We start from the raw sequence: 24,841 nt of genomic DNA, 5'->3' as shown, positions 1-24,841 counted from the left end.
ATAGACTTCAATCGCAGCGGAAACGGATCAATAATAAGAAAAGCTACTAACACAATGGGTTCCTTCGCTGCTTGGAGCCCAATAAAGGTGGAAGAGGAACCTCAGGCAGAGCTGGATAAAGCCAGGAATATCGCCCCCCCCACCCTGAAAGTAAACACATTCTGCTTGGTGATCGATGATGACAGTTTTATTGCAGTAAACAGAGACGGGCAAAATATTAACAAAAACAGGTAAAAACAGCCGCTTCTCTTCTGTAGATTAAGAAAAAGTTCCTCCATTCAGTGTCCTGGAAACAAAACATCTCTCAGAGTGAAACCTAGTGCTGCCCACCTGACCCAGACCCGATCCACACCGACACACAGACCTGAAAACCCGGACCTGGTTTCGGTTCTCGGAAGGTTTTTTAAAATCAAAAGAAGCACACGTCAGAGTTTCGGCTACAAACTAAAGTTCCAGCTTTATTGGACAGTAAGAGTTTGGACTTTGCAGGTCATCATTCATGTTACAACATTTTCTGGGTGGAGCTCGGCATCTGATCCACACTGAAACAAGGAAAGGGCGCGAAAACCTTCGAATTCTTCCTCTGTGTCGGCGCCGCGGTCCGGTCAGTTCTGCATTCAGAGACAGATGGAAGCAGAGTCAAAGGGACGCCACACAGGAAGAGAGGAAAGAAGGGAGAAATCAATTTAAACAAAACACTTTCAGTCACTTATTCCTTCCCCTCCATCAGCCCCACAGTCGGACTAAAAACAGATTTATGTGAAAGGAAAGAGCATCAGTGATCAGGAAATGAAGGCGGAAAGAAAAAAGGTTCTGTCTGCGTTTGTTTTTCAGCTTTCTGATTCCTCCAGTTCTGGTTCTGAACCAGTTCCTCATCCAACATCAGCTCTTCTGAGAGACTCAGCCGGATAAACTGGACTGAAGACGCCTCAACGCAACACGGCGGTTTGTTGACCCGACCTTCTGTGACGGATGCGAAACCACCAGAGACTGTCCACCAGCTGTAAACCTGATTTATACCTGATCTAAACCAGCTGTAAACCTGATTTATACCTGATCTAAACCGGTTACTCCTGAACTCGGCACAGCTGCCAACATCTGGAGGAACAGAAACTGAGCACAGCTGCTAACATCTGGAGGAACAGAAACTGAGCACAGCTGCTAACATCTGGAGGAACAGAAACTCGGCACAGCTGCCAACATCTGGAGGAACAGAAACATCTGCCACAGCTGCCAACATCTGGAGGAACAGAAACTGAGCACAGCTGCTAACATCTGGAGGAACAGAAACTGAGCACAGCTGCTAACATCTGGAGGAACAGAAACTGAGCACAGCTGCTAACATCTGGAGGAACAGAAACATCTGCCACAGCTGCCAACATCTGGAGGAACAGAAACTGAGCACAGCTGCTAACATCTGGAGGAACAGAAACTCAGCACAGCTGCTAACATCTGGAGGAACAGAAACTCGGCACAGCTGCTAACATCTGGAGGAACAGAAACTCAGCACAGCTGCCAACATCTGGAGGAACAGAAACTCAGCACAGCTGCTAACATCTGGAGGAACAGAAACTCAGCACAGCTGCTAACATCTGGAGGAACAAACATCTGCCACAGCTGCTAACATCTGGAGGAACAGAAACTCGGCACAGCTGCTAACATCTGGAGGAACAGAAACTCAGCACAGCTGCTAACATCTGGAGGAACAGAAACTCAGCACAGCTGCTAACATCTGGAGGAACAGAAACTCAGCACAGCTGCCAACATCTGGAGGAACAGAAACTCAGCACAGCTGCCAACATCTGGAGGAACAGAACCATCTGCCACAGCTGCTAACATCTGGAGGAACAAACATCTGCCACAGCTGCTAACATCTGGAGGAACAGAAACTCGGCACAGCTGCTAACATCTGGAGGAACAGAAACTCAGCACAGCTGCTAACATCTGGAGGAACAGAAACTCAGCACAGCTGCTAACATCTGGAGGAACAAACATCTGCCACAGCTGCTAACATCTGGAGGAACAGAAACTCGGCACAGCTGCTAACATCTGGAGGAACAGAAACTCAGCACAGCTGCTAACATCTGGAGGAACAGAAACTCAGCACAGCTGCTAACATCTGGAGGAACAGAAACTCAGCACAGCTGCCAACATCTGGAGGAACAGAAACTCAGCACAGCTGCCAACATCTGGAGGAACAGAACCATCTGCCACAGCTGCTAACATCTGGAGGAACAAACATCTGCCACAGCTGCTAACATCTGGAGGAACAGAAACTCGGCACAGCTGCTAACATCTGGAGGAACAGAAACTCAGCACAGCTGCTAACATCTGGAGGAACAGAAACTCAGCACAGCTGCTAACATCTGGAGGAACAAACATCTGCCACAGCTGCTAACATCTGGAGGAACAAACATCTGCCACAGCTGCTAACATCTGGAGGAACAGAAACATCTGCCACAGCTGCTAACATCTGGAGGAACAGAAACATCTGCCACAGCTGCCAACATCTGGAGGAACAGAAACTGAGCACAGCTGCTAACATCTGGAGGAACAGAAGCTCGGCACAGCTGCTAACATCTGGAGGAACAGAAACATCTGCCACAGCTGCTAACATCTGGAGGAACAGAAACTCAGCACAGCTGCTAACATCTGGAGGAACAGAAACTCAGCACAGCTGCTAACATCTGGAGGAACAGAAACTCAGCACAGCTGCTAACATCTGGAGGAACAAACATCTGCCACAGCTGCTAACATCTGGAGGAACAGAAACATCTGCCACAGCTGCCAACATCTGGAGGAACAGAAGCTCGGCACAGCTGCTAACATCTGGAGGAACAGAAACTGAGCACAGCTGCTAACATCTGGAGGAACAGAACCTCGGCACAGCTGCTAACATCTGGAGGAACAGAAAAATCTGCCACAGCTGCTAACATCTGGAGGAACAGAAAAATCTGCCACAATAGAACGCATCCTCACACTGTTTCCATCAGGAGGCAAAGCAGGAATATCTAATAAAAACTCTGAATCTGCTTTCAGTGTGGATCAACCGACCAATCAGAGGGCTTCTTCTGTGTGTCCAGTGTGGATCATGTCTCATTCTGAAATCTGATTGGACAGGAGAGGCCTCACGCTAGGCCACGCCCCTCAGCACCCCTCAGTACACCCCTGTGTACTTACAAGTACGGACTCGTGTACTTACAAGTACGGACTCGTGTACTTACAAGTAGGGCCTCGTGTACTTACAAGTAGGGACTTGTGTACTTACAAGTAGGGACTTGTGTACTTACAAGTAGGGACTTGTGTACTTACAAGTAGGGACTCGTGTACTTACAAGTAGGGACTTGTGTACTTACAAGTAGGGCCTTGTGTACTTACAAGTAGGGCCTTGTGTACTTACAAGTAGGGACTTGTGTACTTACAAGTAGGGACTCGTGTACTTACAAGTAGGGACTTGTGTACTTACAAGTACGGGCCTGGTGTACTTACAAGTAGGGACTTGTGTACTTACAAGTAGGGCCTCATGTACTTACAAGTAGGGACTTGTGTACTTACAAGTAGGGACTTGTGTACTTACAAGTAGGGACTTGTGTACTTACAAGTAGGGACTTCCGGGAATGTGGAGCGTACTTTGAATTGGAACAGTACTTGGTCCTTTCGTGGTGATGTTTTAGAAGTACACGAGTACACACGAGTACACAAAAGTACACAAAAGTACGCATACTGAGAAACGGCCCAGGTGTACCTGAGGGGGCGGGGCCTGCTGATAGCCGTCCTATTTCCTATTGATCGCCGCTTCATGTCAACCAATCAGAGGACAAAAGATTGTTTTGATTAAAGCTGAAGAAACTGATGAGTCACCATGGAAACGAGCAACGAGCAAATAAAGAAGGGAAGAAGTGGTCCGTCTGGCTCGACCAATGAGGAAGAGGGGGCGGGGCCATAGCTGAACAATCCAAGTACAAAAAGAAGAAGAGTGAGAGAGCGCTGCGGCCAATCTGGTGGGCGACCTTTGACCCGGCAGAGGGAGGGGGCGGGGCTGAGCGGGCATGACGTCACAGTAAGCGAAGGTGAGAGGGCGGGGCAGAGAAACCCAAAGTTGGGGCATGCATTCGCTGCTCGCCGTGTTGGTGTTTTACACGTTTATGATTGATCAGAGTGTCGGAGTGCGCTGCGTTCCCACGAAGAAGAAATATTCTGCTCGAACAGGAAGAAGAGGAGGGGGAGGGGGAGGAGTCTGCTCGAACAGGAAGAAGAAGAAGAAGAAGAGGAGGGGGAGGAGTCTGCTCGCTCACCATCAGGAAGGAAGGAAGGAAGGAATGCTAAAAGTGGCGCTTCAACCATCCCCGTCTTTTTTTTTTTTTTTTAGTTAAAGTTCTCGATCATACGTTAACTCCGCCCCCTCCCTTAACTCCGCCCCCTCCCCTCTGGCCCTCGTGCCCATCAGTCTCTTAAGGTTTTTCTCTCGGGATCACCTCTTCTCGCGGCTTGGCTCCGCCGAAGATGGCGGAGTTGGGGTTGGCGACCTGGTTGAGCGGCTCGGAGACCGTTCGAGGCTTCAGCTGCAGCCGGGGTCGCTGTGCACGCTCCTCTGCAGAAACAAACAAACAAACGAACAAACAAGTCAGCACAGCAGGAAGCCGGTTCACACCAACGGGGAAATGAAATATACAGAATATTGAGATCTAAATCATTCATTTAGATGGAAGAAATACATAATTATAAAAACATAAATAAACAAAAATAAAAATGTTTATTATTATTCATTATTAATTATAGTCCACTGAGCTTATTCCTGTGAAAACATGTTTCTGAGCTGCTCATCTGTTATGATGCGTAACCATGGAAACAGGAAAGTTGTTATCCTGTCGGAGGAGCCAACTGAGCTCAGCTAATAAGACTTAATGAGACCCCAAATCAAGATGAGCTGAAGAGGAGACGTCCAGGATGTAAAGCAGGAACAAAATGGAGGAAAAGGAGGAGGAAGTTTCAACCATTTCTTCCCCTGATCATCAAACAGGAAGTGATGTCACCTTAATGATGAATAACTGAAGGTCAAACAGGAAGTGATGTCACCGAAATGATGAATAACTGAAGGTCAAACAGGAAGTGATGTCACCTTAATGATGAATCTTTACGTTTAGGTCAAACAGGAAGTGATGTCACCTTAACGATGAATCTTTACGTTTAGGTCAAACAGGAAGTGATGTCACCTTAATGATGAATAACTGGTCAAACAGGAAGTGATGTCACCTTAATGATGAATAACTGAAGGTCAAACAGGAAGTGATGTCACCTTAATGATGAATAACGGAAGGTCAAACAGGAAGTGATGTCACCTTAACGATGAATCTTTACGTTTAGGTCAAACAGGAAGTGATGTCACCTTAACGATGAATCTTTACGTTTAGGTCAAACAGGAAGTGATGTCACCTTAATGATGAATAACTGGTCAAACAGGAAGTGATGTCACCTTAATGATGAATAACGGAAGGTCAAACAGGAAGTGATGTCACCTTAACGATGAATCTTTACGTTTAGGTCAAACAGGAAGTGATGTCACCTTAACGATGAATCTTTACGTTTAGGTCAAACAGGAAGTGATGTCACCTTAACGATGAATCTTTACGTTTTGGTCAAACAGGAAGTGATGTCACCTTAACGATGAATAACTGAAGGTCAAACAGGAAGTGATGTCACCTTAACGATGAATCTTTACGTTTATGTCAAACAGGATGTAATGTCACCTTAACGATGAATAACTGAAGGTCAAACAGGAAGTGATGTCACCTTAGTGATGAATCTTTACGTTTAGATCAAACAGGAAGTGATGTCACCTTAATGATGAATAACTGAAGGTCAAACAGGAAGTGATGTCACCTTAGTGATGAATCTTTACGTTTAGATCAAACAGGAAGTGATGTCACCTTAATGATGAATAACTGAAGGTCAAACAGGAAGTGATGTCACCTTAATGATGAATAACTGAAGGTCAAACAGGAAGTAATGTCACCATAACGATGAATCTTTACGTTTATGTCAAACAGGAAGTGATGTCACCTTATCAATGAATCTTTACGTTTAGATCAAACAGGAAGTGATGTCACCTTAACGATGAATAACTGAAGGTCAAACAGGAAGTGATGTCACCTTAACGATGAATCTTTACGTTTAGGTCAAACAGGAAGTGATGTCACCTTAACGATGAATAACTGAAGGTCAAACAGGAAGTAATGTCACCTTAACGATGAATCTTTACGTTTAGGTCAAACAGGACGTAATGTCACCTTAACGATGAATCTTTACGTTTAGGTCCAACAGGAAGTGATGTCACCTTAAAGGATAAGACCGGTTTTTTGACATTGGGCCCTTGATTTCACATTATAACATGATGTTCTACTCACCCCTGCTTGTTGTTGGTCATTTGGAGCTGTTCCGAAGATATTCGCGAGGCGTCTGGCTGCTCTCTTGAGATATTCGGCCATGAAACGGTTTCCTATGGGCAAGCTTATACAGGCACAAACTATGCTGTTTATAATTTATTAATTACTGTACACTAGCACTGATAACGTGGAGGTGCGTCGCTTACTTAAAAAAATCCGGGTTAATAATTTTGAATTTTAGCCGAATGAATAAATAGGCAGCAGGTCTGTGGGCTGTCTGTGGCAGTAGCACGACAATGACGTCAGTAACACCCACTTTACGACAAAAATTCAAAATTACAATAACCTGGATTTTTTTAAGTAAGCGACGCACCTCCACGTTATCAGTGCTAATGTACAGTAATTAATAAATTATAAACAGCATAGTTTGTGCCTGTATAAGCTTGCCCATAGGAAACCGTTTCATGGCCAAATATCTCAAGAGAGCAGCCAGACGCCTCTCGAATATCTTCGGAACAGCTCCAAATGACCAACAACAAGCAGGGGTGAGTAGAACATCATGTTATAATGTGAAATCAAGGGCCCAATGTAAAAAAAACGCTCTTATCCTTTAACAATGAATAACTGAAGGTCAAACAGGAAGTGATGTCACCTTAATGATGAATAACTGAAGGTCAAACAGGAAGTAATGTCACCTTAACGATGAATCTTTACGTTTTGGTCAAACAGGAAGTGATGTCACCTTAACTATGAATCTTTACATTTAGGTCAAACAGGAAGTGATGTCACCTTAACGATGAATAACTGAAGGTCAAACAGGAAGTGATGTCACCTTAATGATGAATCTTTACGTTTAGGTCAAACAGGAAGTGATGTCACCTTAACTATGAATCTTTACGTTTAGGTCAAACAGGAAGTGATGTCACCTTAACGATGAATAACTGAAGGTCAAACAGGAAGTGATGTCACCTTAATGATGAATCTTTATGTTTAGGTCAAACAGGAAGTGATGTCACCTTAATGATGAATAACTGGTCAAACAGGAAGTGATGTCACCTTAATGATGAATAACTGGTCAAACAGGAAGTGATGTCACCTTAACTATGAATAACTGAAGGTCAAACAGGAAGTGATGTCACCTTAACGATGAATAACTGAAGGTCAAACAGGAAGTGATGTCACCTTAATTATGAATCTTTACGTTTAGGTCAAACAGGAAGTGATGTCACCTTAACAATGAATAACTGAAGGTCAAACAGGAAGTGATGTCACCTTAATGATGAATAACTGGTCAAACAGGAAGTGATGTCACCTTAACTATGAATCTTTACGTTTAGGTCAAACAGGAAGTGATGTCACCTTAACAATGAATAACTGGTCGAACAGGAAGTGATGTCACCTTCAGATAGTTCCCTAAAGTCTGTCGCTCCAGCGCGGGGCGGGCCGTCTCTGAAGCGACCCATTCCTCCTCCGGCGCTGCCGCCGCCGACACCACCGCCGCCGCCCGCGGCTCCCCGTCTGTCACCGGGGCGACTGCTGCCACCTCGACCCCGCCCTCCCATGAAGTCGTCATCTCTGAAACCTGCAGAAAGAAGGACGGACGGACAGGTGAGCCGGCCGGTCGCAGCTTTCAGGTGACCTGTCGCGACCTGTGAGGTGAGATGACTGAGGTGAAAGGCATGATGGGAAAAACAGGGGGGGGCCCTGGAGCTGCAGGGGGCGGAGCCAAGGCTGCCGGTTTCAGCTGGTTGGGCACCTGGAAACCTCTCTGTTTCATAGGAGTGTTGACCCGTCAGGACCGTACAGCCGTGTGGAATTATGGGTAATTTATGCTGAACTAAGCTTCCGGAACGATCCTGTTAACCAGAGATTAAAACCTCTTTCATCAGTAAATCAGCTTTCAGTGTTTGAAGGTAAATCGATGTTCCTCCTTCAGTTAAATACGTGGAATGTTTCTTTGTTTGGTTTCTATAGAAACAAACCTGCAAAGCTTTTAAAATGTTAATAATCTTTAAAACGTGTTTAAGGAGCAGACACCTTCGGTCTGTTTCAGGTCCGGCTTCTTCTGAATGATTCAAATGAATCAGAGTAAAAAAAAATGAGTTCCATGGAAACAAAATGGAGGACATTTTGGGCCACATCTGGATGCTCATCTGCTGCCTCCCTCAGATTTTAATGTCAGTTTCTCAGGCTGGTTAAACCAGTTTTAATCCTACTGGTGAATCATTGGATCTATGATGAGGTATTAAACCCGAGTTCAACGTCTCTCACTGTTACCTCAGCAGATGATACGTTAGAGTCGATACTGAGAAGAAGAACTGCTACAAAAACAGAGAAGAAGAACTGCTACAGACGGTCAGATTAAATGTATTTTACATTCGACTGAAACAGTCAAAGTTTGTTTAAACTAGTTTAAGTTCTGGAACACCATTCTGCGCTCTGATTGGCTGCAACCCAGCCAGCTGCTCTCCGATTGGCTGGCTGGAATCGGCTGCTGAATTATCTGACCGCACCTCCTCCCGAATGGTCGCTGAAGTCCTCCCGCGAGTCGCGTCCTCCTCCTCCTCCTCTGGGAGCTCCTCGAGAACCGCCGCGTCCTGCAGACGACACGAGGAGTTTAACACCGAGGGGGGGGGGGGGGGGGGGGGGAGTTTAACGGGGTTAGGGAGAGAAGAAGGAGGGGGAGGAGTTTAACACCGGGGGGGGGGAGAGAAGAAGGAGGGGGAGGAGTTTAACGGGGTTAGGGAGAGAAGAAGGAGGGGGAGGAGTTTAACACCGGGGGGGGGGAGAGAAGAAGGAGGGGGAGGAGTTTAACACCGGGGGGGGGGAGAGAAGAAGGAGGGGGAGGAGTTTAACGGGGTTAGGGAGAGAAGAAGGAGGGGGAGGAGTTTAACGGGGTTAGGGAGAGAAGAAGGAGGGGGAGGAGAGAAGAAGGAGGGGGAGGAGTTTAACGGGGTTAGGGAGAGAAGAAGGAGGGGGAGGAGTTTAACGGGGTTAGGGAAAGAAGAAGGAGGGGGAGGAGTTTAACGGGGTTAGGGAGAGAAGAAGGAGGGGGAGGAGTTTAACGGGGTTAGGGAGAGAAGAAGGAGGGGGAGGAGTTTAACGGGGTTAGGGAGAGAAGAAGGAGGAGGGGGAGTTTAACGGGGTTAGGGAGAGAAGAAGGAGGGGCAGGAGTTTAACGGGGTTAGGGAGAGAAGAAGGAGGGGGAGGAGTTTAACGGGGTTAGGGAGAGAAGAAGGAGGGGGAGGAGTTTAACGGGGTTAGGGAGAGAAGAAGGAGGGGGAGGAGTTTAACGGGGTTAGGGAGAGAAGAAGGAGGAGGGGGAGGAGTTTAACGGGGTTAGGGAGAGAAGAAGGAGGAGGGGGAGGAGTTTAACAGGGTTAGGGAGAGAAGAAGGAGGGGGAGGAGTTTAACGGGGTTAGGGAGAGAAGAAGGAGGGGGAGGAGTTTAACGGGGTTAGGGAAAGAAGAAGGAGGGGGAGGAGTTTAACAGGGTTAGGGAGAGAAGAAGGAGGGGGAGGAGTTTAACGGGGTTAGGGAGAGAAGAAGGAGGGGGAGGAGTTTAACGGGGTTAGGGAGAGAAGAAGGAGGAGGGGGAGGAGTTTAACGGGGTTAGGGAGAGAAGAAGGAGGGGGAGGAGTTTAACGGGGTTAGGGAGAGAAGAAGGAGGGGGAGGAGTTTAACGGGGTTAGGGAGAGAAGGAGGAGGGGGAGGAGTTTAACGGGGTTAGGGAGAGAAGAAGGAGGAGGGGGAGGAGTTTAACGGGGTTAGGGAGAGAAGAAGGAGGAGGGGGAGGAGTTTAACGGGGTTAGGGAGAGAAGAAGAAGGAGGGGGAGGAGTTTAACGGGGTTAGGGAAAGAAGAAGGAGGGGGAGGAGTTTAACGGGGTTAGGGAGAGAAGAAGGAGGGGGAGGAGTTTAACGGGGTTAGGGAAAGAAGAAGGAGGGGGAGGAGTTTAACGGGGTTAGGGAGAGAAGAAGGAGGGGGAGGAGTTTAACGGGGTTAGGGAGAGAAGAAGGAGGGGGAGGAGTTTAACGGGGTTAGGGAAAGAAGAAGGAGGGGGAGGAGTTTAACGGGGTTAGGGAGAGAAGAAGGAGGAGGGGGAGGAGTTTAACGGGTTAGGGAAAGAAGAAGGAGGGGGAGGAGTTTAACGGGGTTAGGGAGAGAAGAAGGAGGGGGAGGAGTTTAACGGGGTTAGGGAAAGAAGAAGGAGGGGGAGGAGTTTAACGGGGTTAGGGAGAGAAGAAGGAGGAGGGGGAGGAGTTTAACGGGGTTAGGGAGAGAAGAAGGAGGAGGGGGAGGAGTTTAACGGGGTTAGGGAGAGAAGAAGAAGGAGGGGGAGGGGTTTAACGGGGTTAGGGAGAGAAGAAGGAGGGGGAGGAGTTTAACGGGGTTAGGGAGAGAAGAAGGAGGGGGAGGAGTTTAACGGGGTTAGGGAAAGAAGAAGGAGGGGGAGGAGTTTAACGGGGTTAGGGAGAGAAGAAGGAGGGGGAGGAGTTTAACGGGGTTAGGGAAAGAAGAAGGAGGGGGAGGAGTTTAACGGGGTTAGGGAGAGAAGAAGGAGGGGGAGGAGTTTAACGGGGTTAGGGAGAGAAGAAGGAGGGGGAGGAGTTTAACGGGGTTAGGGAGAGAAGAAGGAGGGGGAGGAGTTTAACAGGGTTAGGGAGAGAAGAAGGAGGGGGAGGAGTTTAACGGGGTTAGGGAGAGAAGAAGGAGGGGGAGGAGTTTAACGGGGTTAGGGAGAGAAGGAGGAGGGGGAGGAGTTTAACGGGGTTAGGGAGAGAAGAAGGAGGAGGGGGAGGAGTTTAACGGGGTTAGGGAGAGAAGAAGGAGGAGGGGGAGGAGTTTAACGGGGTTAGGGAGAGAAGAAGAAGGAGGGGGAGGAGTTTAACGGGGTTAGGGAAAGAAGAAGGAGGGGGAGGAGTTTAACGGGGTTAGGGAGAGAAGAAGGAGGGGGAGGAGTTTAACGGGGTTAGGGAGAGAAGAAGGAGGGGGAGGAGTTTAACGGGGTTAGGGAGAGAAGAAGGAGGAGGGGGAGGAGTTTAACGGGGTTAGGGAGAGAAGAAGGAGGGGGAGGAGTTTAACGGGGTTAGGGAAAGAAGAAGGAGGGGGAGGAGTTTAACGGGGTTAGGGAGAGAAGAAGGAGGGGGAGGAGTTTAACGGGGTTAGGGAAAGAAGAAGGAGGGGGAGGAGTTTAACGGGGTTAGGGAGAGAAGAAGGAGGGGGAGGAGTTTAACGGGGTTAGGGAAAGAAGAAGGAGGGGGAGGAGTTTAACGGGGTTAGGGAGAGAAGAAGGAGGGGGAGGAGTTTAACGGGGTTAGGGAGAGAAGGAGGGGGAGGAGTTTAACGGGGTTAGGGAGAGAAGAAGAAGGAGGGGGAGGGGTTTAACGGGGTTAGGGAGAGAAGAAGGAGGGGGAGGAGTTTAACGGGGTTAGGGAGAGAAGAAGGAGGGGGAGGAGTTTAACGGGGTTAGGGAGAGAAGAAGGAGGGGGAGGAGTTTAACGGGGTTAGGGAGAGAAGAAGGAGGGGGAGGAGTTTAACGGGGTTAGGGAAAGAAGAAGGAGGGGGAGGAGTTTAACGGGGTTAGGGAGAGAAGAAGGAGGGGGAGGAGTTTAACGGGGTTAGGGAAAGAAGAAGGAGGGGGAGGAGTTTAACGGGGTTAGGGAGAGGAGGAGGAGGGGGGGGAGTTTAACGGGGTTAGGGAGAGAAGAAGGAGGAGGGGGAGGAGTTTAACGGGGTTAGGGAGAGAAGAAGGAGGAGGGGGAGGAGTTTAACGGGGTTAGGGAGAGAAGAAGGAGGGGGAGGAGTTTAACGGGGTTAGGGAGAGAAGAAGGAGGAGGGGGAGGAGTTTAACGGGGTTAGGGAGAGAAGAAGGAGGAGGGGGAGGAGTTTAACACGGGGGGGGGGGGTTTAACGGGGTTAGGGAGAGAAGAAGAAGGAGGGGGAGGGGTTTAACGGGGTTAGGGAGAGAAGAAGGAGGGGGAGGAGTTTAACGGGGTTAGGGAGAGAAAAAGGAGGAGGGGGAGGAGTTTAACAGGGTTAGGGAGAGAAGAAGAAGGGGGAGGAGTTTATCACCGAGGGGGGGAAGGAAGAAGAAGGGGGAGGAGTTTATCACCGAGGGGGGGAAGGAAGAAGAAGGGGGAGGAGTTTAACACCGAGGGGGGGAGACGAAGAGCTGAAAGAGGAAGCGAAGAAGAGGAGGGGCTATAAGCAGGAGGCGGAGCCTCCTTCTGGAAGCAGCGAATAGGAGATCAGAAAGGAGGCGGAGCTTGTTAGTCGAACATCAGCCAACTAGAGGAGGCGTTAGAAAGAAGCAGCTGAAACACCAGGTGACCTCCACCTGTCTAAGGAAGGGGCGGGGCTATGCAGGTGAGGATGAGATGAAAGATGGAGAGTCCTCCTCCAGAGGTCAGAGGTCAGACAGTTTCAGGTCAACACTGGATTTAATCTAACCCTAACCCCACCCGGGGGGGTTCCTACCTCTGGCGTCGTCTTTCCTGAAGCCGAAGCCACTGCCTCCTCGTTCCTGCTTTCGTCCCTCTGCGATGTCCACCCTCAGTGACCTTTCACCTAGCAACTGCAGACAGGTCACATCAGATGTCACGTCAGAGGTCAGAGGTCACATCAGAGGTCACGTCAGAGGTCACATCAGCCTGGATCGGCGCTCTGTCCGTTTACTGTGTTCAGTTGTGGCCAAAAACTTTGTGAATGACAAACATTAACTGAGAGCTGCCGGGTCAGATACCGACTCTGTAACTCTTCTTCTGACCGATCTAACAACACAGAATATTCGTGTCATTCTCAGAACCTTTGGCCCGAAATGTTCCCAACCGGGAACAGAAAGAGTTTAAGAAGCAGATACTCACAGCGCCGTCATACGTCAAAGCTTCTTTTAGAGATTCCACATCTTCAAACTCAACATAACAAAAACCTGAAAGAGAGAAAAACCGTCAGCAGGAAAAACATTTAGCCCCGGTGGGTCCAATCCCAGCACTGATGCTTCGGACTGAACCGGCCTCCGTGAGCCGGTCCCGTCAAACACGGGTTAAACTCAGGGAGTCAGGACAGAAAACTCAGGGAGTCAGGACAGAAAAATCAGGGAGAGGACGGAAAACTCAGGGAGTCAGGACAGAAAACTCAGGGAGTCAGGACAGAAAACTCAGGGAGTCAGGACAGAAAACTCAGGGAGTCAGGACAGAAAACTCAGGGAGTCAGGACGGAAAACTCAGGGAGTCACGACGGAAAACTCAGGGAGTCACGACGGAAATTTCAGGGAGTCACGACAGAAAACTCAGGGAGTCACGACAGAAAACTCAGGGAGTCACGACAGAAAACTCAGGGAGTCACGACAGAAAACTCAGGGAGTCACGACAGAAAACAAAGAGAGTCACGACAGAAAACTCAGGGAGTCACGACAAAACAAAGAGAGTCACGACAGAAAACAAAGAGAGTCAGGACAGAAAACACAGGGAGTCAGGACAGAAAACTCAGGGAGTCACGACAGAAAACTCAGGGAGTCAGGACAGAAAACTCAGGGAGTCACGACAGAAAACTCAGGGAGTCAGGACAGAAAACAAAGAGAGTCACGACAGAAAACAAAGAGAGTCACGACAGAAAACTCAGGGAGTCAGGACAGAAAACTCAGGGAGTCACGACGGAAAACTCAGGGAGTCAGGACAGAAAACTCAGGGAGTCACGACAGAAAACAAAGAGAGTCACGACAGAAAACAAAGAGAGTCACGACAGAAAACTCAGGGAGTCACGACAGAAAACAAAGAGAGTCACGACAGAAAACAAAGAGAGTCACGACAGAAAACAAAGAGAGTCACGACAGAAAACTCAGGGAGTCACGACAGAAAACTCAGGGAGTCACGACAGAAAACTCAGGGAGTCACGACAGAAAACTCAGGGAGTCACGACAGAAAACTCAGGGAGTCACGACAGAAAACTCGGAGTCACGACGGAAAACAAAGAGAGTCACGACAGAAAACTCAGGGAGTCACGACAAAACAAAGAGAGTCATGACAGAAAACAAAGAGTCAGGACAGAAAACTCAGGGAGTCAGGACAGAAAACTCAGGGAGCCACAACAGAAAACTCAGGGAGCCACAACAGAAAACTCAGGGAGCCACGACGGAAAACTCAGGGAGTCACGACGGAAAACTCAGGGAGTCACGACGGAAAACTCAGGGAGTCACGACGGAAAACTCAGGGAGTCACGACGGAAAACTCAGGGAGTCAGGACAGAAAACTCAGAGAGTCAGGACAGAAAACTCAGGGAGTCACGACAGAAAACTCGGAGTCACGACGGAAAACTCAGAGAGTCAGGACAGAAAACTCAGGGAGTCACGACAGAAAACTCGGAGTCACGACGGAAAACTCAGAGAGTCAGGACAGAAAACTCAGGGAGTCAGGACAGAAAACTCAAGGAGTCACGACAGAAAACTCAGGGAGTGACGACAGAAAACTCAGAGAGTCAGGACAGAAAACTCAGGGAGTCAGGACAGAAAACAAAGAGAGTCACGACAGAAAACTCAGGGAGTCAGGACAGAAAACTCAGGGAGTCACGACAGAAAACAAAGAGAGTCAGGACAGAAAACAAAGAGAGTCACGACAGAAAACAAAGAGAGTCACGACAGAAAACAAAGAGAGTCACGACAGAAAACAAAGAGAGTCACGACAGAAACAAAGAGAGTCACGACAAAACTCAGGGAGTCACGACAGAAAACTCAGGGAGTCACGACAGAAAACTCAGGGAGTCACGACAGAAAACTCAGGGAGTCACGACAGAAAACTCAGGGAGTCACGACAGAAAACTCAGGGAGTCACGACAGAAAACACAGGGAGTCAGGACAGAAAACTCGGAGTCAGGACAGAAAACTCAGGGAGTCAGGACAGAAAACTCAGGGAGTCAGGACAGAAAACTCAGGGAGTCAGGACAGAAAACAAAGAGAGTCACGACAGAAAACAAAGAGAGTCACGACGGAAAACTCAGGGAGTCACGACGGAAAACAAAGAGAGTCACGACAGAAAACTCAGGGAGTCACGACAAAACAAAGAGAGTCACGACAGAAAACAAAGAGAGTCAGGACAGAAAACACAGGGAGTCAGGACAGAAAACTCAGGGAGTCAGGACAGAAAACTCAGGGAGCCACAACAGAAAACTCAGGGAGCCACGACAGAAAACAAAGAGAGTCACGACGGAAAACTCAGGGAGTCACGACGGAAAACTCAGGGAGTCACGACGGAAAACTCAGGGAGTCACGACAGAAAACTCAGGGAGTCACGACAGAAAACTCAGGGAGTCACGACAGAAAACTCAGGGAGTCACGACAGAAAACTCAGGGAGTCACGACAGAAAACTCAGGGAGTCACGACAGAAAACTCAGGGAGTCAGGACAGAAAACTCAGAGAGTCAGGACAGAAAACTCAGGGAGTCACGACAGAAAACTCGGAGTCACGACGGAAAACTCAGAGAGTCAGGACAGAAAACTCAGGGAGTCAGGACAGAAAACTCAAGGAGTCACGACAGAAAACTCAGGGAGTGACGACAGAAAACTCAGAGAGTCAGGACAGAAAACTCAGGGAGTCAGGACAGAAAACAAAGAGAGTCACGACAGAAAACTCAGGGAGTCAGGACAGAAAACTCAGGGAGTCACGACAGAAAACAAAGAGAGTCAGGACAGAAAACAAAGAGAGTCACGACAGAAAACAAAGAGAGTCACGACAGAAAACAAAGAGAGTCACGACAGAAAACAAAGAGAGTCACGACAGAAACAAAGAGAGTCACGACAAAACTCAGGGAGTCACGACAGAAAACTCAGGGAGTCACGACAGAAAACTCAGGGAGTCACGACAGAAAACTCAGGGAGTCACGACAGAAAACTCAGGGAGTCACGACAGAAAACTCAGGGAGTCAGGACAGAAAACACAGGGAGTCAGGACAGAAAACTCGGAGTCAGGACAGAAAACTCAGGGAGTCAGGACAGAAAACTCAGGGAGTCAGGACAGAAAACTCAGGGAGTCAGGACAGAAAACAAAGAGAGTCACGACAGAAAACAAAGAGAGTCACGACAGAAAACAAAGAGAGTCACGACGGAAAACTCAGGGAGTCACGACGGAAAACTCAGGGAGTCACGACGGAAAACTCAGGGAGTCACGACGGAAAACTCAGGGAGTCACGACAGAAAACTCAGGGAGTCACGACAAAAAACTCAGGGAGTCACGACAGAAAACTCAGGGAGAGGACAGAAAACTCAGGGAGTCAGGACAGAAAAATCAGGGAGTCACGACAGAAAACTCAGGGAGAGGACGGAAAACTCAGGGAGTCACGACGGAAAACTCAGGGAGTCACGACAAAAAACTCAGGGAGTCACGACAGAAAACTCAGGGAGAGGACAGAAAACTCAGGGAGTCAGGACAGAAAAATCAGGGAGTCACGACAGAAAACTCAGGGAGAGGACGGAAAACTCAGGGAGTCACGACAGAAAAATCAGGGAGTCAGGACAGAAAAATCAGGGAGTCAGGACAGAAAACTCAGGGAGTCAGGACAGAAAACTCAGGGAGTCAGGACAGAAAACTCAGGGAGTCAGGACAGAAAACTCAGGGAGTCAGGACAGAAAACTCAGGGAGTCACGACAGAAAACTCAGGGAGTCAGGACAGAAAACTCAGGGAGTCACGACAGAAAACAAAGAGAGTCAGGACAGAAAACAAAGAGAGTCAGGACAGAAAACAAAGAGAGTCAGGACAGAAAACACAGGGAGTCAGGACAGAAAACTCAGGGAGTCAGGACAGAAAACTCAGGGAGTCAGGACAGAAAACAAAGAGAGTCACGACGGAAAACTCAGGGAGTCACGACGGAAAACTCAGGGAGTCACGACGGAAAACTCAGGGAGTCACGACGGAAAACTCAGAGAGTCACGACAGAAAACAGAGTCGGGTTCATGTTCAGGTTGATGCTGGAATGGGTTTTTACCTGTGAATAACACACCTTAAACACACTTTGACCTGCAAAGGTTCTGAATGTTTAAACTGAATCAACAGCTGAGCTTTAATCAAATGGTTTAAAATCTAGAGTCAAACTCTTAGCACAATTATTTCACACATTTTTACTGTCCTTTAGGAGTATTAAGCCCCGCCCACAGCCCCTACTGACCCGGCGTTTAGAGGCGGAGCAGCTGACGATGACAATCATAAAGCTCCAGAAGTCTGACAATGACCCGACTTCCTGTGGAGCAGAACAACAAAATCCTCTGACCTTTGAACTTGTCTGTCTCTTTGTCTCTGACCAATCGAACGCTGCGGATGTTGAGCTCTTTGAAGATGATGTCGATGTCTCCCTGCACCGTGTTGAAGGGGAGGTTTCCCACGTACGCCGTGAACGGGGGATCCGAGGGCAGCTCCTTCTGCTTCCTGGGGCCTCCGGGGCCGCCGCCGCCACGGGGCCTGCGAGGGGCGACACGCAGGCTCAATGATCAATAATCACAGGATCAATAACAGGATCAATACAGGTTCTTAAAGCACAGGTTCTCAGCTGGTTCTGAGGATCCACTGAAGGTTCTGTAAACAGCTGGTTCTGTTCCTGATGATCAGCCTGTGGATTCTGACATCAGAACCACACTGGAGAGTCCGATTGGTCCAATAACACAAAGACCGTTCAGGTAAAAACTACGAATCGTCCTGTCAGTCACTGTTTAGGTAAAAAAAACACGAATCGTCCTGTCAGTCACTGTTCAGGTAAAAACCACGAATCGTCCTGTCAGTCACTGTTCAGGTAAAAACCACGAATCGTCCTGTCAGTCACAGTTCAGGTAAAAACCACGAATCCTGTCAGCCACTGTTCAGGTAAAAACTACAAAATCTGTCAGTCACAGTTCAGGTAAAAAGCACGAATCGTCCTGTCAGTCACAGTTCAGGTAAAAACCCCGAATCGTCCTGTCAGTCACTGTTCAGGTAAATCCACGAATCGTCCTGTCAGTCACTGTTCAGGTAAAAAGCACGAATCGTCCTGTCAGCCAATGTTCAGGTAAAAAGCACGAATTGTCCTGTAAGTCACTGTTCAGGTAAAACTACGAATCGTCCTGTCAGTCACTGTTCATAACACCACGAATCGTCCTGTCAGTCACTGTTCAGGTAAAAACCACGAATCCTGTCAGTCACCGTTCAGGTAAAACCACGAATCGTCCTGTCAGTCACTGTTCAGGTAAAATCCACGAATCCTGTCAGTCTTTGTTCAGGTAAAAACCAAGATCGTCCTGTCAGTCACTGTTCAGGTAAAAACCCCAATTCTGTCAGTCACCGTTCAGGTAAAAACCACGAATCGTCCTGTCAGCCACTGTTCAGGTAAAAACTACGAATCCTGTCAGTCATAGTTCAGGTAAAAAGCACAAATCGTCCTGTCATTCACAGTTCAGGTAAAAACAACGAATCGTCCTGTCAGTCACTGTTCAGGTAAAACCACGAATTCTGTCAGCCACTGTTCAGGTAAAAACCACGAATTCTGTCAGTCACTGTTCAGGTAAAACTACGATTCGTCCTGTCAGTCACTGTTCAGGTAAAACTACGAATCGTCCTGTCAGTCACTGTTCATAAAACCACGAATCGTCCTGTCAGTCACTGTTCAGGTAAAAACCACGAATCCTGTCAGTCACCGTTCAGGTAAAAACCACGAATCGTCCTGTCAGTCACTCTTCAGGTAAAACTACGAATCGTCCTGTCAGTCACTGTTCAGGTAAAACTACGATTCGTCCTGTCAGTCACTGTTCAGGTAAAACTACGAATCGTCCTGTCAGTCACTGTTCATAAAACCACGAATCGTCCTGTCAGTCACTGTTCAGGTAAAAACCACGAATCCTGTCAGTCACCGTTCAGGTAAAAACCACGAATCGTCCTGTCAGTCACTGTTCAGGTAAAAAGCACGAATCGTCCTGTCAGCCAATGTTCAGGTAAAAAGCACGAATCGTCCTGTCAGTCACTGTTCAGGTAAAACTACGAATCGTCCTGTCAGTCACTGTTCAGGTAAAAAGCACGAATCGTCCTGTCAGTCACTGTTCAGGTAAAAAGCACGAATCGTCCTGTCAGTCACTGTTCAGGTAAAAAGCACGAATCGTCCTGTCAGCCAATGTTCAGGTAAAAAGCACGAATCGTCCTGTCAGTCACTGTTCAGGTAAAACTACGAATCGTCCTGTCAGTCACTGTTCAGGTAAAAAGCACGAATCGTCCTGTCAGTCACTGTTCAGGTAAAAAGCACGAATCGTCCTGTCAACCAATGTTCAGGTAAAAAGCACGAATCGTCCTGTAAGTCACTGTTCAGGTAAAACTACGAATCGTCCTGTCAGTCACTGTTCATAAAGGTCAGATTATAGTTCTGCGTCTATCGTCTTGACGTGTTGCTTTGCTCTGGTCGCGAACCACTTTTCATGTTATGGTTCTGCAACCTCGGTCTGGAATTTCTCGGGACGCACAGCAGTTTCCCCTCGCGAGAATTTCGGTGGGCGGTGACGAGAACTTCGGGGGCGCCGGCAGAAGTGTTTATTTTTCAAAAAAAAAAAAAAAAAGTGTATGCAAGATATGGATCTGGAGTTGCTCGACATCGAAGAAGAACAGCTTCTTTTATTGGAGATGGCGAAAATGCAAAGGAGGAAGCCACACAGACAACCGGAAAGGCACACCGAGGACCAATCACAGCCGCTTTTGTCTGCGCACTTCCGTTGGTGGTCTGCGTGCGTCTGTCGCGTAGTCAGGATTTTTGTCACTGTTCAGGTAAAAACCACGAATCGTCCTGTCAGTCAATGTTCAGGTAAAAACCACCAATCGTCCTGTCAGTCACTGTTCAGGTAAAAACCACCAATCGTCCTGTCAGTCATTGTTCAGGTAAAAACCACGATTCGTCTTGTCAGTCAATGTTCAGGTAAAAACCACCAATCGTCCTGTCAGTCACTGTTCAGGTAAAAACCAATATCCTGTCAGTCACTGTTCAGGTAAAAACTTGAAGCTTTAAATGGTTTAAAATGAGTCATTTCAGGATCTGAGGCAGCGAACCAGAGCAGGAGCGTTGAGTCACGGTGACATCAGCGCTTGCTCCGATGATGTCAGCATCATCCAAAATAAGCTCATCATTAGTGCAACATCTGCATCCATTTCAGTGAAATGTTAAGCAAAGCTTTGCTCACTTTTTCAGCAGCCTCACCCCTGAAACCTTTGCTCACTTTTCAGCATCCTCACTCCTGAAAGCTTTGCTCACTTTTTAAGCAAAGCTTTGCTCACTTTTTCAGCAGCCTCACCCCTGAAAGCTTTGCTCACTTTTCAGCAGCCTCACCCCTGAAAGCTTTGCTCACTTTTCAGCAGCCACACCCCTGAAAGCTTTGCTCCCTTTTTCAGCAGCCTCACCCCTGAAAGCTTTGCTCACTTTTTCAGCAGCCTCACCCCTGAAAGCTTTGCTCACTTTTCAGCAGCCTCACCCCTGAGAGCTTTGCTCACTTTTCAGCATCCTCACTCCTGAAAGCTTTGCTCACTTTTTCAGCAGCCTCACCCCTGAAAGCTTTGCTCACTTTTCAGCAGCCTCACCCCTGAAAGCTTTGCTCACTTTTTCAGCAGCCTCACCCCTGAAAGCTTTGCTCACTTTTCAGCAGCCTCACCCCTGAAAGCTTTGCTCACTTTTCAGCAGCCTCACCCCTGAAAGCTTTGCTCACTTTTCAGCATCCTCACTCCTGAAAGCTTTGCTCACTTTTTCAGCAGCCTCACCCCTGAAAGCTTTGCTCACTTTTCAGCAGCCTCACCCCTGAAAGCTTTGCTCACTTTTCAGCAGCCTCACCCCTGAAAGCTTTGCTCACTTTTCAGCAGCCTCACCCCTGAAAGCTTTGCTCACTTTTTCAGCAGCCTCACCCCTGAAAGCTTTGCTCACTTTTCAGCAGCCTCACCCCTGAAAGCTTTGCTCACTTTTTCAGCAGCCTCACCCCTGAAAGCTTTGCTCACTTTTTCAGCAGCCTCACCCCTGAAAGCTTTGCTCACTTTTCAGCAGCCTCACCCCTGAAAGCTTTGCTCACTTTTTCAGCAGCCTCACCCCTGAAAGCTTTGCTCACTTTTCAGCAGCCTCACCCCTGAAAGCTTTGCTCACTTTTTCAGCAGCCTCACCCCTGAAAGCTTTGCTCACTTTTTCAGCAGCCTCACCCCTGAAAGCTTTGCTCACTTTTTCAGCAGCCTCACCCCTGAAAGCTTTGCTCACTTTTCAGCATCCTCACTCCTGAAAGCTTTGCTCACTTTTTCAGCAGCCTCAACCCTGAAAGCTTTGCTCACTTTTCAGCATCCTCACCCCTGAAAGCTTTGCTCACTTTTTCAGCAGCCTCACCCCTGAAAGCTTTGCTCACTTTTTCAGCAGCCTCACCCCTGAAAGCTTTGCTCACTTTTCAGCAGCCTCACCCCTGAAAGCTTTGCTCACTTTTCAGCAGCCTCACCCCTGAAAGCTTTGCTCACTTTTTCAGCAGCCTCAACCCTGAAAGCTTTGCTGACTCGACACCCTCTGAGCCTGACGTGCTCGGCCTCATGCTCACACCCCAATCGTTGAAGCACGAGGAGCTAAAAGACTCTAACGTTATTTAGACCTTTAGACCTCTGAGTGAATCCAGATCCAGCCGAGGCTCCTCGGTGGCTCGTGGTGAGAAAGCAGAGATCCACTAAAAGCTTTTCCATAAGTTCAAACAGCTGCAGACCTCCTCGGGTTTCAGCTCAAATGATTTCCTCATCGATTCATCAGCGGACCAGTTCAATTCAACTGGAAGAATCCCTGCCAGCAGACTGGAAGCTCTGGGCAGTCAGCGGAACAAACCATCTAAAGACATCGTCCAAAACTCACCGCTCTGCTTTCCTTCCACATCAAAGCTTCCATCAGCATCATATTATAACTGTAATCTTTAATTCCCAACATTAACATCCATAACTCAGCCTCAGGTGTTCCAGCCGAGCATCCTACGGAAGAGTATTAGGGCCAGGCATAAGAAAAAATATTTATATTTTGCCTGTCGAGAATAAAGTCGACTTTATTCTCAACATGACTTTATTCTCGACAGGCAAAATATAAATATTTTTTCTTATGCCTGGCCCTAATACTCTTCCGTAGCATCCGGCTGACCGGCTCAGGACATAAATTAGTCTTTTTTAACCGGAGCTGCAAACATGCCGAAAAACCAGGTTTTTACAGGTGGATTCACCCAAACACATGAAAAAACCAGGTTTATACAGTTGGATTCACCCAAACACATGAAAAAACCAGGTTTATACAGTTGGATTCACCCAAACACATGAAAAAACCAGGTTTATACAGTTGGATTCACCCAAACACATGAGAAAACCAGGTTTATACAGTTGGATTCACCCAAACACATGAAAAAACCAGGTTTATACAGTTGGATTCACCCAAACACATGAAAAAAACAGGTTTATACAGTTGGATTCACCCAAACACATGAGAAAACCAGGTTTATACAGTTGGATTCACCCAAACACATGAAAAAACCAGGTTTATACAGTTGGATTCACCCAAACACATGAAAAAAAACAGGTTTATACAGTTGGATTCACCCAAACACATGAAAAAAAACAGGTTTTTACAGTTGGATTCACCCAAACACATGAAAACAGAGCAGAACCCGGCAGGCTGAGCTCACAGATTTATTTCTGTGAATGCTAATGGATGCGCAGCCTCATGTCTGGATGAGTCTGCAGCGGACACATGATGCAGCCATGCGGGCAGCGTCCTGCCGCAGCCCCGCTCCGCCTCCACCTGCCGCGGCCCCCCCTGTCCCGCCTCTGGCCGGGGCCGGGACGCCATTACACCCACCAAACAGACCAACGTGGCTCCGTGACGGGACAGAGGAACGATCCGCGCCACATGGGCGCGTTTCTGCCACAGCCTGAAAGCTAACAGGCTAGCAGCTAGCCTGTTAGCTTTCAGACCCCGGTGTTTCCCAGCCGCTCTCCCCGGGCTTCCCACACCACTCCGCGGCCCGACCTCCGGGGCCTAACCGCCCTGCTACCGAGACTCGGGAGAGGACATCGGCGGGGATCCCGACGACCGCCGGGTTGGGGTTTCTGTTAGGGGGGCAATGTTTAGCCGCGGAACGGAGCGGACACTCACCCTCTACCGCCGCCAAAACTACCGTAGGCCCGGTCCCGCTCCTCGTAGGATTCGTAGTCCGCCATTACTGCTGCTGTGTCGGATGGTGGAGGTCCTGCACGTCACAACAGAGCGGGTTTAGCTGCCCCATAGAGCGCCTGACCGGGAATACCCACAATCACAAAAAATTGTTAAGAAACAATCACAATGTCACCAAAGCATCTCACAGGCTTTACAGTCTCAGAGAAATAAAATTAAAATGATTAGAATTAAAATCTTTTACTGATAATTACAGCAAAACTGTTATTATCTATAGGGGGAAAAGCAAGATATTTAGACTATGATACAGCAATGTATACTGTTATTTCAGGAGTTTGTTTTATTGTCTTGGAATTAATCAAATAGAATTTCATTGAGATGCTCACTTTTTTATGATTTGAAAATGATCATTTTAAATATATTTAAAAAAAAGCCCCTGCTATGATCGAGAACATTATACTTATCTGCAGTCATACATACATGTTCAGTTCTATGTTACGTGACAATAAATATTGTCAAAAAGTTTTTGAATTGTACTGAATTCATTTGATTTAACCATCAGGTTTTGATTACATGCAGATGTTGATACAACTACTTGGCTACTTAAATATATATCACACTAAATAGTTAGACATTATGATCTTCCGGACCTTTGCTTCAAGAAATTCTCTAACTGGACCTCTTTCAATTTTAGTTGAATACCCCTGCTTTATTGTATAGGACAGTGGAGAGAGACAGGAAGCAGGGGGCAGAGAGAGAGGGGGAATAACACGCAGCAAAGGGCTGTCCGATGCAGGATTCGAACCGGGGCCAGCTGCAGCGAGGACTATAGCCTCTGTACATAGGGCATCTGCAGTACGCCACAGACCGCCCCCCCCCCTCCAATATTTTGTCTAGTATGTGACATATAAAAGTCCTCCTTCTTTCCTAGATCAGTCCCTTGCTGTTCTAGATTTACTTTCAATGTGGGAAACGAGAACGAATCAACCAAACAATCAAGGGAAAAAACATTGCGAGCCCCTTCCCCCGTTGTGAACTTGGTTTAGCCCAGAATGTCAAGTTGCGGATTCGTTTGAACGGTTGTCACTCCAAGCACCACAGTTTTGAGGACCAAACAAAACAGATAATGAATTAAAATGCTGCTGCTACTACTAATACTACTACTACAAATAACAACAACAATAACAAGGTTTTTTTTTCTTATTTACATGTATTTCTGTGGAAGAGACAGTAAGCTACTGCTTAAAACACAAATTGGGAATTGTGTGGTGTATCGTCAGATCCTGGAAGAGCATGTGATATTGTGCAAAC

At 47.7% G+C, this 24,841-nt stretch overlaps 1 protein-coding gene across 3 annotated transcripts; it reads right to left on the bottom strand.

The window, feature by feature from the left end:
- Nucleotides 1–431: 431 nt before the first annotated feature.
- Nucleotides 432–23,623, bottom strand: eif4h (eukaryotic translation initiation factor 4h). Of its 3 annotated transcripts, XM_075472704.1 has the most exons (8): nt 23,513–23,623; nt 17,639–17,826; nt 13,248–13,312; nt 12,862–12,958; nt 8,897–8,980; nt 7,783–7,965; nt 4,476–4,591; nt 432–611 (listed from the first exon to the last, which is right to left on the bottom strand). In XM_075472704.1, the coding sequence occupies exons 1-8, from the start codon at nt 23,575–23,577 to the stop codon at nt 606–608; spliced, it is 804 nt and encodes a 267-aa protein (XP_075328819.1). In that variant the 5' UTR covers nt 23,578–23,623; the 3' UTR covers nt 432–605. The 3 variants fall into 3 exon arrangements, with proteins under 3 accessions (XP_075328819.1, XP_075328818.1, XP_075328820.1); XM_075472703.1 differs by lacking the exon at nt 432–611 and having other exon boundaries at nt 4,437–4,591; XM_075472705.1 differs by lacking the exons at nt 432–611; nt 8,897–8,980 and having other exon boundaries at nt 4,437–4,591.
- Between the last annotated feature and the right edge of the window lie 1,218 nt (nt 23,624–24,841).

The sequence above is a fragment of the Odontesthes bonariensis genome, chromosome 9 (genome assembly GCF_027942865.1).
Source record: "Odontesthes bonariensis isolate fOdoBon6 chromosome 9, fOdoBon6.hap1, whole genome shotgun sequence".
Classification (NCBI taxonomy): Eukaryota; Metazoa; Chordata; class Actinopteri; order Atheriniformes; family Atherinopsidae; genus Odontesthes; species Odontesthes bonariensis.
This window is presented reverse-complemented; position numbering and strand designations above follow the sequence as displayed.

Excerpts from the sequence above, each read along its gene's own strand:
- eif4h (XM_075472703.1), bottom strand. The coding sequence starts at position 23,577 with ATGGCGGACTACGAATCCTACGAGGAGCGGGACCGGGCCTACGGTAGT. Across the intron at positions 7,966-8,896 it reads CAGCGACCATTCGGGAGGAG|GTTTCAGAGATGACGACTTC; the intron begins GTGCGGTCAGAT and ends TTCTTTCTGCAG. Across the intron at positions 4,592-7,782 it reads CTTTAGGGAACTATCTGAAG|AGGAGCGTGCACAGCGACCC; the intron begins GTGACATCACTT and ends TTGTTTCTGCAG.